General features: G+C 42.4%; 1 protein-coding gene across 4 annotated transcripts in view; it reads right to left on the reverse strand.

Moving 5' to 3' along the window:
- Window positions 1-6,228: 6,228 nt before the first annotated feature.
- LOC138677145 (uncharacterized) overlaps window positions 6,229-18,386 on the reverse strand; it is a 163,702-nt gene continuing 151,544 nt past the window's right edge. For 2 of the 4 annotated variants that reach the window (XM_069767049.1, XM_069767050.1), the window contains 2 exons: window positions 15,283-15,377; window positions 6,981-7,390 (listed from right to left, as the gene is read on the reverse strand). In XM_069767049.1, coding sequence (XP_069623150.1) covers window positions 7,132-7,390; window positions 15,283-15,377 — 354 coding nt within the window. In that variant the 3' untranslated portion in view covers window positions 6,981-7,131. Of the gene's footprint in view, window positions 7,391-15,282; window positions 15,378-18,386 lie in introns of all 4 variants that reach the window. The other 2 variants (XM_069767048.1, XM_069767051.1) reach the window with 2 other exon arrangements.

Raw genomic sequence — 18,386 nt, forward strand, 5'->3', positions numbered from 1 at the left:
TACATACACTATAGTAACGCACAGCGCAGGCCCTATTTAACAGTATTTATATCTCAATCTGAAAAAACGGGGTGACAGGTTCCCTTTAAAATAAAGGGTTAAATGGCGGAAAAAAATTAGCGTGGGCTCCCGCACAATTTTCTCCGCCAGAGTAGTAAAGCCAGTGACTGAGGGCAGATATTAATAGCCTGGAGAGGGTCCATGATTATTGGCCCCCCTCCCTGGCTAAAAACATCTGCCCCCAGCCACCCCAGAAAAGGCACATCTGGAAGATGCGCCTATTCTGGCACTTGGCCACTCTCTTCCCATTCCCGTGTAGCGGTGGGATATGGGGTAATGAAGGGTTAATGCCACCTTGCTATTGTAAGGTGACATTAAGCCAAATTAATAATGGAGAGGCGTCAATTATGACACCTATCCATTATTAATCCAATACTAGTAAAGGGTTAAAAAAAACACACACACATTATTAAAAATTAATTTATTGAAAAAATCACAAAGGTTGTTGTATTAATTTATTCTACTCTCAATCCACTCACTGAAGACCCTCGATCTGTAAATTAAAAAAAAAAAAACAACAATATACTTACCTTCCGAGGATCTGTAAGGTCCAACGATGTAGATCCATCTGAAGGGGTTAAAATATTTTGCAGACACGAGCTTTGCTAATGCAGGCTGCTCATGTCTGCAAAACCCCAGCGAATGAAGGTAAAGTAGGTCAATGACCTATATTTACCTGCATTTGCGGTGAGGCACCCTCTGCTGGCTGTTCCTAGATCGTGGGAACTTTCCTAGAAAGCTCCCAGGCTCGAGTTCATATGAGGACAACCAGCAGAGGGCGCCTCTTATGATCTCGAGCCAGGGAGCTTTCTAGGAAAGTTCCCACGATCTAGGAACAGCCAGCAGAGGGCGCCTCACCGCAAATGCAGGTAAATATAGGTCATTGACCTACTTTACCTTCATTCACTGGGGTTTTGCAGACATGAGCAGCCTGCATTAGCAAAGCTCGTGTCTGCAAAATATTTTAACCCCTTCAGATGGATCTACATCGTTGGACCTTACAGATCCTCGGAAGGTAAGTATATTGTTGGTTTATTATTTTTTTTTAATTTACAGATCGAGGGTCTTCAGTGAGTGGATTGAGAGTAGAATAAATTAATACAACAACCTTTGTGATTTTTTCAATAAATTAATTTTTAATAATGTGTGTGTGTTTTTTTTTAACCCTTTACTAGTATTGGATTAATAATGGATAGGTGTCATAATTGACGCCTCTCCATTATTAATTTGGCTTAATGTCACCTTACAATAGCAAGGTGGCATTAACCCTTCATTACCCCATATCCCACCGCTACACGGGAATGGGAAGAGAGTGGCCAAGTGCCAGAATAGGCGCATCGTCCAGATGTGCCTTTTCTGGGGTGGCTGGGGGCAGATGTTTTTAGCCAGGTGGGGGCCAATAACCATGGACCCTCTCCAGGCTATTAATATCTGCCCTCAGTCACTGGCTTTACTACTCTGGCGGAGAAAATTGTGCGGGAGCCCACGCCAATTTTTTCCGCCATTTAACCCTTTACTTTAATAGCTAGAACGGCCAAATTTTGCACATACACACTACTAACATTAGTAGTGTGGAATATGCAAAAAAATGGTGATATGAGATGGTTTACTGTATGTAAACCAGGTCTCATATGATATCATATCGGGTTTAGGAAGGAGAAAGCAAAAGCCGGTAATTGAATTACCGGTTTCTGCTATCTCGCGCTGTATGAAGTAATAATATATATACATATACAGTGGGGCAAAAAAGTATTTAGTCAGTCAGCAATAGTGCAAGTTCCACCACTTAAAAAGATGAGAGGCGTCTGTAATTTACATCATAGGTAGACCTCAACTATGGGAGACAAACTGAGAAAAAAAAATCCAGAAAATCACATTGTCTGTTTTTTTAACATTTTATTTGCATATTATGGTGGAAAATAAGTATTTGGTCAGAAACAAAATTTCATCTCAATACTTTGTAATATATCCTTTGTTGGCAATGACAGAGGTCAAACGTTTTCTGTAAGTCTTCACAAGGTTGCCACACACTGTTGTTGGTATGTTGGCCCATTCCTCCATGCAGATCTCCTCTAGAGCAGTGATGTTTTTGGCTTTTCGCTTGGCAACACCGACTTTCAACTCCCTCCAAAGGTTTTCTATAGGGTTGAGATCTGGAGACTGGCTAGGCCACTCCAGGACCTTGAAATGCTTCTTACGAAGCCACTCCTTCATTGCCCTGGCGGTGTGCTTTGGATCATTGTCATGTTGAAAGACCCAGCCACGTTTCATCTTCAATGCCCTTGCTGATGGAAGGAGGTTTGCACTCAAAATCTCACGATACATGGCCCCATTCATTCTTTCATGTACCCGGATCAGTCGTCCTGGCCCCTTTGCAGAGAAACAGCCCCAAAGCATGATGTTTCCACCACCATGCTTTACAGTAGGTATGGTGTTTGATGGATGCAACTCAGTATTCTTTTTCCTCCAAACACGACAAGTTGTGTTTCTACCAAACAGTTCCAGTTTGGTTTCATCAGACCATAGGACATTCTCCCAAAACTCCTCTGAATCATCCAAATGCTCTCTAGCAAACTTCAGACGGGCCCGGACATGTACTGGCTTAAGCAGTGGGACACGTCTGGCACTGCAGGATCTGAGTCCATGGTGGCGTAGTGTGTTACTTATGGTAGGCCTTGTTACATTGGTCCCAGCTCTCTGCAGTTCATTCACTAGGTCCTCCCGCGTGGTTCTGGGATTTTTGCTCACCGTTCTTGTGATCATTCTGACCCCACGGGGTGGGATTTTGCGTGGAGCCCCAGATCGAGGGAGATTATCAGTGGTCTTGTATGTCTTCCATTTTCTAATTATTGCTCCCACTGTTGATTTCTTCACTCCAAGCTGGTTGGCTATTGCAGATTCAGTCTTCCCAGCCTGGTGCAGGGCTACAATTTTGTTTCTGGTGTCCTTTGACAGCTCTTTGGTCTTCACCATAGTGGAGTTTGGAGTCAGACTGTTTGAGGGTGTGCACAGGTGTCTTTTTATGCTGATAACAAGTTTAAACAGGTGCCATTACTACAGGTAATGAGTGGAGGAAAGAGGAGACTCTTAAAGAAGAAGTTACAGGTCTGTGAGAGCTTGAAATCTTGATTGTTTGTTTCTGACCAAATACTTATTTTCCACCATATTATGCAAATAAAATGTTAAAGAAGCAGACAATGTGATTTTCTGGATTTTTTTTTCTCAGTTTGTCTCCCATAGTTGAGGTCTACCTATGATGTAAATTACAGACGCCTCTCATCTTTTTAAGTGGTGGAACTTGCACTATTGCTGACTGACTAAATACTTTTTTTCCCCACCGTATGTGTCTACTGACACATATATATATGTATATATATATATATATATATATATATATAGACAGTATATATGTTTTTTTTTTTTTTAACACATGGATCCCTTGTATAGCCGTTTGTCGGTTTTGCAAGCCTGCGATAAAAACACGCAGTACGGATGCCATACGGATTACATACGGAGGATGACATGCGCAAAAAACGGTGACACACCCTGCCTACGGAGGAGCTACGGACCAATATTTTCGGGACTTTTCAGCGTATTATGGCCGTAATATACGGACCGTATTTTCATACGCTGAGTGTGACGCCGGCCTTTCTGTGGAGAAAACGCACACTTTGCATGGAGGGGTAATAAATTATGATATGTTGGAAATCTTTCACTGAAGCTCCATTAACAATTACTTGGGTAGATTAACTTTGACCTTTTATGTCTATCATTGGCGAATTATGGATGTACAAAATACATATTGTGAAGTGGATTTTCATGGGCCCATCCAGTATGTGGGTTCCAAGGCGTAATGGGTTGCATATGACTGACTATGCAGCAGGGCTGGCCTTGCTACCCATGTGTAAAACAAAGGAGTATGGAGTACAGAATTCATATTGTCCAGTGGATTTTCATGGGCGCATCCAATTTGTATGTGTGTTCAAAGGCTAATTCGGGTGCATATGAATTGGTAGCAGGGCAGGCCTTGCATATAATGCAACATTTTTTCAGGAGGCCCTCCTGGACAGCTCATGAAAGGGGTATTGTGGTGCATGGTAATTCTTGGCAGCCCATCCACTCACAGCATAGGCTACAACATTCTAGGAGACCCACTGTTTAATAATGGCCCTTTAAGAAGATTAATGCCGCCTGATGCCCCAGTAAAAATAGGCTCTGTGACTTTACGAGTCCCTCCTTCATAAATGAAATAAGATGTTTCTCCCTATGTGTCACACACCACATGGCCAGCTAGGGTTGTTAAATGTTACAATGACATTTCCCAGTGAATGTATTTGTAGTGGTTGAAAGCAATGTTAAAGTTGAAAAATGCTTCAAAAACGCTGCATCTGAACTAAGACCAAGTAGGGGAGGAAATTTTCGGTCTGGGGTTAATTATTTGTCATTAGCAAGTCATTAACCTGCAAAGGATGTAACATCATATTTCCCAGCAAAACCCGTTTTGGCATTGTTATAGTGTGTTTTTGGTTGCACTGGGAAAAATGGCATGAACCTCGGAAAAAATTGTTTACAGCTGTGAACTAGGAGTCAGGAAGGCTTCCAGGGGTGATCCCCATGAGGTCCCTGTGTTATTTGAGAAGTGTTTCCATCATTTTCAGATGTTTTTAGACCTTAAAAGGACCCCTGGGGGATCGCGGTAAAAACACTCGGGTCTCCGAAAGACATACATTGGGCTCGTTGTTCTGGCCGAGTACCCGAGTATTCCAATCTGCTTGACCCGAGCAACGAGCACCCGAGCATTTTAGTGCTCGCTCATCACTAGTCTTTACGCTTTTTTCTTAGTTTGACACTGCGGGTGGGGCTTATTGTTTCCAAATATTTTTGTCTGATTCATCATTTGTGACTTTTCTAATAAGTCGCAGGTGTACACCAGACCCTGTGGTTTTATGTACAACTGAAACATTGGGGACATTTTTGCAATATTTTTAAAAACCTGTGACTTTTTGCTCTAAGAACTTGCAAATAAGACAAAAATAAAAAAACATTTTTGACTCTGCTCAAGCTTCATAAACCATGTGCGTCATTTTCACTAACTTGGTGAAAAAAACATCGGTGAGCACCGCAAGCTTAAAAAAAAAAGGAAGGTAGACTTATGAAATGGGACCATTATAGGAAACTTGGTATAGGGCCAACACCCTGGTGTACCTCCCATTTCAATCTGGGTCCAGCAAAAAGTAAAACAGAAGCATAGAATTAGCCAACACACTAAGCAAACCAGCCCATGCAGAACAGAAAATAAAAACAAAAGGTAGGAGGTGTTTAATGCCTTTCTATAGAGCCAAGGGCTTTAAGTTAATTAGTGTTTAACGTAATTTAAAAAATGGAAATATTATCTGTCCTATTAGTACAAACGGTTGAAATACCTCATTATTGTGCTACTGGAGCGATGCAAGAAAATATGCCTGGTTCTTAAAGAGCATCTGTTACCATTTTTTTGCTTGGTAATCTGAAAGCAGCATAATATAAAGATCCGGACTCCAGCAGTGTCACTTGCTGGTCTGTTTGATGTAGTTTTGATAAAATCATTGCTTTCTCTGCTGTAGAACTAGCAGTGATCTGAATGCTGAGCCGTGTTTAACCCCGCCCACACCACTGATTATCTGCTTTCTGTCAATATACAGTGTACATAGAAAGCAGCCAATCAATGGTGGAGGCGGGGTTGGACAAGGAGGTACGAGACACCTAGTCCTGTAGTGACAATTTTCTGCTGATAAAACATTGATTTTATTGAAACAAAAATACACCACCTGATTAGTGACACATGACTGAAGTGAGGGTCTCAACCCCTGTATCTTGGTCCTCTTAGATTATATAGCAAAAACATATTGACTTCTGCTCGATTATTGGACCATGTGGATTAGATCCATATTGTCTCAGAACTTGTGTCCTTGTAGCATCTTCTGATGCTCTTCAGCATCTTCTGGCCAGCTGTACTTAGCTATCAAATATTTTCCATATTTACAATTTGTCTGAAAATATGTATAAGGTATAATATATATATATATATATATATATATATATATATATATATAAAATGCAAATTGCATAGTCTGCAACTGATTAATGGCAAATAAATGTGCGACTATAAAAAACACACTTGACAACATGTAAAGAACAATTTACATTTTTTTTTATAATTTACATGTTCCATATTTAGTGAATATTAACATATTTAGCCAGGTAGTTTTAATAATAGCTTTTAAGTACAACCAACAGTAGAGTTGATAAAATCTCCCCAAATTCGATTTGAGTAGATTCGCTTGATTTGGGGTGGATAGATTTGTTTCAATTTGGTGCTAATCTAATCTGCCCAGGAAAGGGGCTAAAAACTAATTACATTCTTATATTCACCTCTCCTCAGACCTCCTATACCTGTCCTATTGCTGCTTCTCTTTACCTCCTCAGCCACCTCCTCCAAGTCTTCTGAGAGGAGCCACTGTTGACTAGGTCCCATCCTACCAAGTACAACATCTCCAAGGGGTTTGTGTTTTCTACCCATATTTGTATGGGTTTTCTTCAGGTTCTCCGGTTTCCTTCCACACTCCAAAGACATACTGGTTCCGAACTTGCATTATGAGGCCCAATTTTGACAGTGATGATGATGTCTGCAATGCGCTGTAGAAATTAATAATGCTATATAAGTGTTGAGTCACAAGTAACTATGAGAGGCTTGCTTAATGGCGATACTGCTGGAAGATTCGTAAGTAGAAGAAGGCTGAAGAGAAAAACAACAATTGGAGAACCAGGTGGGGCTGGAAAAGTGTGGGCCAAGGACAGATGAGTAATCTAGTTTATTATTCTTTAACCTCTTCCTGGCCTTCAGAATCCATGTTGGCTAAACTCGTAAAAATTGTATCTCTAAAACTTTTGGAGAACATTGAAACTAAATCAATTGCTTTACAATCCATTTTCAATATGTTGCGGAAGCTGCCGACTGTATTCATAAAGTTTTATGATGAAACGGTTTCAAAATTATTTTTCCGTCCAAATACATTTAGCAGAAGACATTCATTAGGAAAACAGATAAGGTCCATCAAAAGCACAAACGTTGAATTGGGAAACCTCCGTATGTCCGGTCTCTTGTTCATCAATGAGCTCTGAAAATGGCTTATAGCTATCTGTTACAGAGGTGATGGGATACTCCTCTTTTGTTTCATTAAAGAGAAATAGGCACTGGCTATCATCATATTGAAGCCATTCACTCTGTGGCTGGGTAATGTGATCTTCATCTGGTTTTAGGAGACTGGGATCGTTTTTTGATGGTCCCCACCTAAGAATAAGGCGAAACAAAAAGTTTGACTGTAGCCCACATATACTAATGTCACATATATATTTACAATACAGTGAGTATAACATTTGGAAACCAAGCACGTTACATCATTAGAAATATCAGACCAAATCTGTGATTCCCATTTTTACTTCCATAGGGTATCCATGAAAACAAATTTGATTATAATGACTCCCATTTTCATCAGAGAAACATATTTTAGGAATATACTTTATCGCCCCAATACATCACTGTCGTTTCTTCAATTTTCTGGAGTTTTTTTGCTCTTTATTATTGCCTTTTAGTAACCGCACCCTATTCTCTTCATATTTGGCTCCAATTTTTAAGTTGTCTTCATTTTTTAATGCTTTTTTTAGTTTTCCTCAACAACTTTACTTATCCAGATGTTTTACTACTAGTAATAAACTCTGCCCTCCTATGGATGAAGTGATGCATATGTTTTATTGTGTATTTATGTTTTTTATCACTTCAACCATAGAATGTAGTGTTTATTACCAGTAGCTTATATGGAGTGGATCTCTACTCAGACACCCACGTTCGAAGAATGCCATATAATTATCTAAACTATCCAGATGTTTTATACAGAATAACTAAGTGCAACTTTCACCAAATGTCCTTATAGAAATGAAAGTACTTAGTGCATAAATTGGCCAATTCATGAGAGCTCACCAGCCGTGACAAGATAACTTTTCTTCATTTGGTACCCTAACCTAATATTTATCAAACATTCCTCTCCCTGGGTAAAAGGCTAAAAGTCTAAAAAATTTAAAGGGCAGATAGGAGACAGCATAAATTAAAAATAGCTTTAGGCTGGAGTAAGGTTTCTAGTCACTCCTCAGGTATGGCCATTCTAAGATGGCTTCATCAGGGGTTACCAGAACTCTATAAATGTTTAGTTGCACCTTATGCTTTTCCATACAATATTTTTTGCAAAAAGTAGAAAGTATGTGCTACTGAGAACAATGATATTGCATGTGCACAGAACAATCATATGAATGATTGTTTTGTGTGGTCACCTGTTAAAATAACCTATTAGAGACAATCTGTCACCTACTTTTTCATGTGTAAGCTTCGGCCACCGCCATCATGGGCTTATCTTTAGCATTCCGTAATGGTGTAAATAAGAAAACAAGTTACATCTGGGGCTTATCTTTCTGGCTATATTATACTCACCTGGGGGGCAGTCCGATGCAGTCCATTCTGATGGGCATCACTGTCCGGGTCCGGCGCCTCCCATCTTGATGATCTTGATGACGTCCTCTTCCTTGCTTCTGTCTTGGCTCCTGCACAGGCGTACTTTATCTGCCCTGTTGAGGGCAAAGCAAAGTACTACTGTGAGAAGGCACTGGGCTTCTCGGACCTTTCCTGGCTCCTGTGCACTGCAGTACTTTGCTCTGCCCTCAACAGGGCAGATAAAGTACGCCAGTGCAGGAGCCACAGCAGAAGCAAGGAAGAGGACGTCATTGCATGAAGATGGGAGGTGCCAGACCCTGACTGCGACACCCATCGGACCGGACCGCACTGAACCGCCCCCGAGGCGAGTATAATGTAATTTGTTATTTTTATCTCGCAGGTTACATCAGGGGCTTATCTACAGCATTACAAAATGCTGTAGATAAGCCACTGATGGCAGTGGCCGTAGCTTATATACGAAAAAGTAGGTGACAGATTCCCTTTAAAGAAGCACTCCCATCAAAGTTTTTATCCTCTTAATATATTGCAGTCATCATATTATATAGTAGTGTGTACTTACAACTGCTCATTTTGCCTTTCTTCCCAGATAATTTTTCTCTTCCGTTAGGTCTACAACATCACGTGATTAAAAACTTACTAGCTGAATCTGACTAAGCTCGGTGTAGAAACAGGAGGTGAATTTTCTCTGCATGAGTCACTGCAAAAGTCTATGGTGGGCGTAGAACAGAGCAGCTGGGTCGGAACTTGAAGGCAGGGGATGATAAATGCAGGGACTAAAGACTTCCTGTCCACCCCGTGCTCCAATCCACCCCCCCGTGTTCTGATCCACCCCCCATGCTCCGATCCACCCCCCCGTGCTCCGACGCCCCCCCGTGCCCTGATCTCCCCCCCCTTATACTTACCTAGCCTCCCGGGGTCCGTCCGTCTTCTTTGCTGGGTGCCGCCATCTTCCAAAATGGCGGGCGCATGCGCAGTGTGCCCACCGAATCTGCCGGCCGGCAGATTCGTTCCAAAGTGAATTTTGATCACTGTGATAAAACCTCACAGTGATCAAAATAAAAAAACAGTATATGACCCCCCCCCCCCCCCCTTTGTCACCCCTATAGGTAGGGACAATAATAAAATAAAGAATTTTTTTTTCCCCCACTAGGGTTAGGGGTAGGGTTAGGGTTAGGGGTAGGGTTAGGGGTAGGGTTAGGGGTAGGGTTAGGGTTAGGGGTAGGGTTAGGGGTAGGGTTAGGGGTAGGGTTAGGGTTAGGGTTAGGGTTTCGGTATGTGCACACGTATTCTGGTCCTCTGCGGATTTTTCCGCAGCGGATTTGATAAATCTGCAGTGCTAAACCGCTGTGGATTTATCGCGGATTTACCGCGGTTTTTCTGTGCATTTCACTGCGGTTTTACAACTGCGATTTTCTATTGGAGCAGTTGTAAAACCGCTGCGGAATCCGCAGAAAGAATTGACATGCTGCGGAATGTAAACCGCTGCGTTTCCGTGCAGTTTTTCTGCAGCATGTGTACAGTGATTTTTGTTTCCCATAGGTTTACATTGAACTGTAAACTCATGCGAAACTGCTGCGGATCCGCAGAGTTTTCCGCAGCATGTGCACATACCTTTACAATTAGGCTATGTGCACACGGTGCGGATTTGGCTGCGGATTCGCAGCAGTGTTCCATCAGGTTTACAGTACCATGTAAACATATGGAAAACCAAATCTGCTGTGTCCATGGTGCGGAAAATACCACGCGGAAACGCTGCATTGTATTTTCCGCAGCATGTCAATTCTTTGTGCGGATTCCGCAGCGTTTTACACCTGTTCCTCAATAGGAATCCACAGGTGAAATCCGCACAAAAAACACTGGCAATCCGCGGTAAATCCGCAGGTAAAACGCAGTGCCTTTTATCCGCGGATTTTTCAAAAATGGTGCTGAAAAATCTCATACGAATCCGCAACGTTGGCACATAGCCTTAGGGTTAGGGTTGGGTTGGAATTAGGGTTGTGGTTAGGGTTAGAGGTGTGTTGGGGTTAGGGTTGTGGTTAGGGGTGTGTTGGGGTTAGGGTTGTGGTTAGGGGTGTGTTGGGGTTAGGGTTGTGATTAGGGTTACGGCTACAGTTGGGATAAGGGTTAGGGGTGTGTTGGAGTTAGAATTGAGGGGTTTCCACTGTTTAGGCACATCAGGGGGTCTCCAAACGCAACATGGCGCCACCATTGATTCCAGCCAATCTTGTATTCAAAAAGTCAAATGGTGCTCCCTCACTTCCGAGCCCCGACGTGTGCCCAAACAGTGGTTTACCCCCACATATGGGGTACCAGCATACTCAGGACAAACTGCGCAACAATTACTGGGGTCCAATTTCTCCTGTTACCCTTGAGAAAATAAAAAATTGCTTGCTAAAACATCATTTTTGAGGAAAGAAAAATGATTTTTTATTTTCACGGCTCTGCGTTGTAAACGTCTGTGAAGCACTTGGGGGTTGAAAGTGCTCACCACATATCTAGATAAGTTCCTTTGGGGGTCTAGTTTCCAAAATGGGGTCACTTGTGGGGGGTTTCTACTGTTTAGGCACAGCAGGGGCTCTGCAAACGCAACGTGACGCCCGCAGACCATTCCATCAAAGTCTGCATTTCAAAAGTCACTACTTCCCTTCTGAGCCCCGACGTGTGCCCAAACAGTGGTTTACCCCCACACATGGGGTATCAGCTAACTCAGGTGAAACTGGACAACAACTTTTGTGGTCAAATTTCTCCTGTAACCCTTGGGAAAATAAAAAATTCTGGGCTTAAAAATTATTTTTGAGGGAAGAAAGCGTATTTATTATTTTCACGGCTCTGCGTTATAAACTTCTGTGAAGCACTTGGGGGTTGAAAGTGCTCACCACATATCTAGATAAGTTCATTTCGGGGTCTAGTTTCCAAAATGGGGTCACTTGTGAGGGGTTTCTACTGTTTAGCCACATCAGGGGCTCTGCAAACGCAACGTGATGCCCGCAGAGCATTCCATCAAAGTCTGCATTTCAAAACGTCACTACTTCACTTCCGAGCCCCGACGTGTGCCCAAACAGTGGTTTACCCCCACATATGGGGTATCAGCGTACTCAGGAGAAACTGGACAACAACTTTTGGGGTCAAATTTCTCCAGTTACCCTTGGGAAAATAAAAAATTGCGGGCTAAAAAATAATTTTTGAGAAAATAAATTTTTTTTTTTATTTTCATGGCTCTGCGTTATAAACTTCTGTGAAGCACTTGAGGGTTCAAAGTCCTCACCACACATCTAGATTAGTTCCTTTGGGAGTCTAGTTTCCAAAATGGGGTCATTTGTGGGGGATCTCCAATGTTTAGGCACACAGGGGCTCTCCAAACGCGACATGGTGTCCGCTAATGATTGGAGCTAATTTTCCATTTAAAAAGCCAAATGGCGTGCCTTCCCTTCTGAGCCCTGCCATGCGCCCAAACAGTGGTTTACCCCCACATATGGGGTATCTGCGTACTCAGGACAAACTGGACAACAACATTTGTGGTCCAATTTCTCCTATTACCATTGGCAAAATAGGAAATTCCAGGCTAAAAATCATTTTTGAGGAAAGAAAAATTATTTTTTTATTTTCATGGCTCTGCGTTATAAACTTCTGTGAAGCACCTGGGGGTTTAAAGTGCTCAGTATGCATCTAGATAAGTTCCTTGGGGGGTCTAGTTTCCAAAATAGGGTCACTTGTAAGGGAGCTCCAATGCATAGGCACACAGGGGCTCTCCAAACACGACATGGTGTCCGCTAACAATTGGAGCTAATTTTCCATTCAAAAAGTCAAAAGGCGCGCCTTCCCTTTCGAGCCCTGCCGTGTGCCCAAACAGTGGTTTACCCCCAGATATGAGGTATCGGTGTACTCAGGAGAAATTACCCAACACATTTTAGGATCCATTTTATCCTATTGCCCATGTGAAAATGAAAAAATTGAGGCGAAAAGAAATTTTTTGTGAAAAAAAAGTACTTTTTCATTTTTACGGATCAATTTGTGAAGCACCTGAGGGTTTAAAGTGCTCACTAGGCATCTAGATAAGTTCCTTGGGGGGTCCAGTTTCCAAAATGGGGTCACTTGTGGGGGAGCTCCAATGTTTAGGCACACAGGGTCTCTCCAAACGCGACATGGTGTCTGTTAACGATGGAGATAATTTTTCATTCAAAAAGTCAAATGGCGCTCCTTCCCTTCCGAGCCTTACCATGTGCCCAAACAGTGGTTTACCCCCACATGTGAGGTATCGGTGTACTCAGGAGAAATTGCCCAACAAATTTTAGGATCCATTTTATCCTGTTGCTGATGTGAAAATGAAAAAATTGAGGCTAAAAGAATTTTTTTGTGAAAAAAAAGTACTTTTTCATTTTTACGGATCAATTTGTGAAGCACCTGGGGGTTTAAAGGGCTCACTATGCATCTAGATAAGTTCCTTGGGGCGTCTAGTGTCCAAAATGGGGTCACTTGTGGGGGAGCTCCAATTTTTAGGCACACGGGGGCTCTCCAAATGTGACATGGTGTCCGCTAAAGAGTGCAGTCAATTTTTCATTCAAAAAGTCAAATGGCGCTCCTTCCCTTCCAAGCCCTGCCGTGCGCCCAAACAGTGGTTTACCCCCACATATGAGGTATCAGCGTACTCAGGACAAATTGGACAACAACTTTCGTGGTTCAGTTTCTCCTTTTACCATTGGGAAAATAAAAAAATTGTTGCTGAAAAATCATTTTTGTGACTAAAAAGTTAAATGTTCATTTTTTCCTTCCATGTTGCTTCTGCTGCTGTGAAGCACCTGAAGGGTTAATAAACTTCTGGAATGTGGCTTTGTGCACCGTGAGGGGTGCAGTTTTTAGAATGGTGTCACTTTTGGGTATTTTCAGCCATATAGACCCCTCAAACTGACTTCAAATGGGAGGTGGTCCCTAAAAAAATGGTTTTGTAAATTTCGTTGTAAAAATGAGAAATCGCTGGTCAAATCTTAACCCTTATAACTTCCTAGCAAAAAAAAATTTTGTTTACAAAATTGTGCTGATGTAAAGTAGACGTGTGGGAAATGTTATTTATTAACTATTTTGTGTCACATAACTCTCTGGTTTAACAGAATAAAAATTCAAAATGTGAAAATTGCGAAATTTTCAAAATTTTCACCAAATTTCCATTTTTATCACAAATAAACACAGAATTTATTGACCTAAATTTACCAATAACATGAAGCCCAATATGTCACGAAAAAACAATCTCAGAACCGCTAGGATCCATTGAAGCGTTCCTGAGTTATTACCTCATAAAGGGACACTGGTCAGAATTGCAAAAATCGGCAAGGTCTTTAAGGTCAAAATAGTAATAACGGTCCTAGGAGCGCTGGAAATGAGACCAAAACAAGGATTTTAGTGTTGAACCACAACGCGTTTCAATGGTTAAACCGTCTTCATCAGGTGGAAACTTCCACCTGATGAAGACGGTTTAACCGTTGAAACGCGTTGTGGTTCAAAACTAAAATCCTTGTTTTGGTCTCATTTCCAGCGCTCCTAGGACCGTTATTACTATTTACTGCATTTTGTATCCTCCTAGAAGGTTAACGGCTGGAGCTGCGGTGGACCTTTTGCTTTCAATTGTAACTGTGACCCTCACAGCGCTCCCTAGTGACCGCTTTCTTTTCCCTTGAATTTCATTTAGGGTCAAAATAGGCTGGGTCATAAAGGGGTTAAAGGGAATCTGTCAGCAGGTTTTTGCTACCTCATTTTAGTGTTGAATAATGTAGGCAAGGAGAAGCTGAATCCAACGATGTATCACTTTTACAGTATCACAGTTTACTGGGTGCAACAGTTGTGAAACTGAGTTTTAAGACTTAGAATGAAGCATCGCTGAGAAGGGTAACACTGGCCACACCAGGCTCTCCATGTTCAAAGTCCATATACAAGTGATGTGCTTAGTTGCCGGACTAGTCCGGCAATGTTAATTTCTTGGTGATAAACTCTTCACAGTTAGTAAAGAGCAGCACGCACTTTGACAAGTGACACATCCCTGAATTCTGTATTTCAGCCTCTATCTCTGTCTGGCTTCAGATTACATAGCAAAAACCTGCTGTCAGATTCCCTTTAAGGAACAAATTATGAACCAAAATGGGCACTGAGGATGGTGGGGGACCATACATAAGGTTTGGTAGTATGGGGCCCCGAAAGTCCTTTCGGTGGCCTGCCTGGATCATCTTTCATATTCTACTGTACAAATAGACAAACAGCATAGGTTTTCTACCTCAAAGCCATCACAAACCTACATATAATCTGCTGCAAAATTTGTATATGTCACAGGGAAAAAAATTTTGTCAATTTTTCTGTGGATTTCCTTGCAACCAAATGAACAATCTGTGGATTTGAGAGAGAGAGAGAGAGAGAGAGATTCTGTGTGGATACTCTGCTTCCTTTAGCAGCCCTCAAGCCCTTATTATGACCATTAAACAACCCTTTTACAGCAACAAAGTTCCAGGTCACCACTGACTTCTATGGGGTTCGTGTTCGGGTTCAAACTAAACTTTGGAGTAACGTTCTGTCGAAACCGATGTACCAGAACATCCATGGATCCACTCATCACTAGCCCACTTCCTTTATATGTCCAGACAATATCAAGACTACTTGAAGCATTATTATTATTCAGCGGCAGAGAATTGCATACTCACATCATTACTTTGTTATAAGGCTCCACATATAGATGGTCTTCATAAGAGAAACTTGGTCCATTCTGTAAAGTTAGATAACGAATCACTAACCTGTCCTGTACATAGATAATTTTATTAATGGATAAAGACTTTATAACAGCAAAAAAATGGTAACAACGAAAAGTTATATAATGGAATTCAAAATCATCATACAATTGTGAATTATGGCAGCGCATTCTCCAATAAAAAAAAATTAGAAACAAAATAATGAATTATAATACGTGAATTCTATTATTAAGAAACGATTAATTCTACTATATGTTTTATAGCTTAATATTTATATGCCACACATACAATTACATAAATTAAAACCTGCAATAATTAACTAAAAACTGTAAAAAAAAAAAAAAGCAACTTATTTACATTTCAATCCATGAAAATGGTTTTTTTTTTTTTCCGGGGGTGAAACTTTATTGTGAAGACATGATCTGGGACTGTCCTCACACACACTGATGGAGCAGCTTGTTTCGAAATTGTCTCTAGTCCAGATCTTAGGACATACAGTGGGGGAAATAAGTATTTGATCCCTTGCTGATTTTGTAACTTTGCCCACTGATAAAGACATGAACAGTCTATAATTTTAAGGGTAGGTTAATTTTAACATTGAGTGATAGAATATCAAAAATAAAATCCAGAAAATCACGTTGTATAAATGACATAAATTTATTTGCATTTTGCAGTGAGACATAAGTAATCCTAATCATCTTGTTGCCTGCATTAAAGACAGCTGTCTTACATTGTCACCTTTATAAAAGACTCCTATCCACAGACTCAATCAGTCAGACTCTAACCTCTACAACATGGGCAAGACCAAAGAGCTTTATAAAGATGTCAGGGACAATATCATAGACCTGCACAAAGATGGAATGGGCTACAAAACCATAGGTAAGACGCTGGGTGAGAAGGAGACAACTGTTGGCGCAATAGTAAGAAAATGGAAAAAAATACAAAATGACTGTCAATCGACATCGATCTGGGGCATCATGCAAAATCTCACCTCGTGGGGTATCCTTGATCATGAGGAAGGTGAGAGATCAGCCTAAAACTACATGTGGGAACTTGTTAATGATCTCAAGGCAGCTGGGACCACAGTCACCAAGAAAACCATTGATAACACATTACGCTGTAAAGGTTTAAATTCCTGTAGAGCCCGCAAGGTCTCCCTGCTCAAGAAGGCACATGTGCAGGCCCGTCTGAAATGTGCCAATTAACACCTGGATGATTCTGTGAGTGATTGGGAGAAGGTCCTGTGGTCAGATGGAAAAAAATTAAGGTCATGCATTAACTCAACTCGCTGTGTTTGGAGGAAGAGAAATGGTGCCTATGACCCAAAGAACACCTTCCACACTGTCAAGCATGGTGGCAACATTAGGTTTTGGGGTGTTTCTCTGCTAAGAGCACAGGACTACTTCACTGCATTAACGGGAGAATGGGTGAAGCCATGCACTGTAAAATCCTGAGTGACAACCTCCTTCCCTCCGCCAGGACATTATAAATGGGTCGTGGCTGGGTCTTCCAGCAAGACAATAACCTAAAACATACAGCCAAGGCAACAAAGGAGTGGCTCAAAAGGAAGCAGATTATGGTCATGGAGTGGCCTAGCCAGTCTCCAGACCTTAATCCCATAGAAAACTTATGGAGGGAGTTGAAGCTCCGAGTTGCCAAGCGACTGTTAGGGCTAGCGGAAAGCACCAAATAACAAGACAGATAGTGTATGGTGCGTTCGCAGCCCGGGATCCACCGTGCAGAGATGGAACCTGCTGCTAAGTAATGACGGACTATATGGCGGTACTCATAAGTATACACACGTGGGTTAAACTTCACCCAGCGTGAAGGAAGCGATCCTGTTGCGTCACAGGATCGCGGTACCGCACATAGAAGGCGAGCAAGTAGTCTGCGAACTCAACCCCAACTAGGATTGAAGTCCGATTAGACCCTTGCTGGCACAACACCGCAACTGGGTGTGTAAGGAAGCTGAATAACAATATTAGGGCACAAGAGTGCATGCGGTGCCGCACTGACGAACGCCACTAACCACCCAGGCTTGGGTAATTAAAGCACAGAGGAAGTGCACGGCGCCGTACTGGCGGTCACAGCAACTGGACGCTGTAACGTGTGATTAGTGCTGTAGGATAAGTCGGGCGCTAGATAGCAACCATACACCTTCCGCGAACAGACATTCAATAGGGAAGGGGTATCCAAGGACGACTTGCACTCACAACAAACACACGTAAGCAAATGTACACTAGCGCATGGCCGTGTGGTCATGCGCAGTTTATATAGTTGCAGCATAGGAAGTGGCCACGGAAACTTTGCCCTTCCAAGACCTGCCAAAAGGACCAATGGAATGTGCTGCAGAGCCTGAGCACATGACCCTCGATCTCCAACGGGAGATCTTGCCCTGGGCATGCTCAGTGTGTGCAGACAAGGACTTAGTCCCAGAGAAGTCCGCTCGCTGCTGACCAGCACTGGGTTTAATGGCAGAAGCTGAAGAAGCAGCAGTAATTCTCTGTACAGAGTGAGACTGAGCAAGACGCTGGGACCGACGTCCCTGCTGAGCAGACTCCACTGCGGCTGGATAAGAATGGGAAACCGCAGCGGAGATGGCTCGAGATTCCCCCTGTGCAGAAGCGGGAACTCGAGACCTAACATTACCCCCCCTCCTAGGGCCTCGCTACGCTCGAAGGCAGCAATGAGCTGTGGGGCCCGAATGTTTTCAGCAGGCTCCCATGACCTGTCCTCTGGGCCATAACCCTTCCAATCCAGCAGATAGAACTTTTTGCCGCGTACCACCTTGCACCCCAAAATAGCGTTCACCTCGTAATCGTCCGTAGACGAACCCGATGTCCCGACAGATGACTCGGAAAACCGGGACATGTATACGGGTTTCAAGAGGGACACATGAAAGGTGTCGGTGATACCCAAGCGTGGAGGAAGAGCCAAACGGTAGACCACAGGATTAACCTGTTCGAGAACCTTGAAGGGACCCAAGTAGCGAGGAGCAAACTTAGTGGACTCAACTCGCAGCCTGATGTTACGGGCGGAGAGCCACACCAAGTCGCCAG

Source organism: Ranitomeya imitator, chromosome 4 (genome assembly GCF_032444005.1).
Source record: "Ranitomeya imitator isolate aRanImi1 chromosome 4, aRanImi1.pri, whole genome shotgun sequence".
Taxonomy (NCBI): Eukaryota; Metazoa; Chordata; class Amphibia; order Anura; family Dendrobatidae; genus Ranitomeya; species Ranitomeya imitator.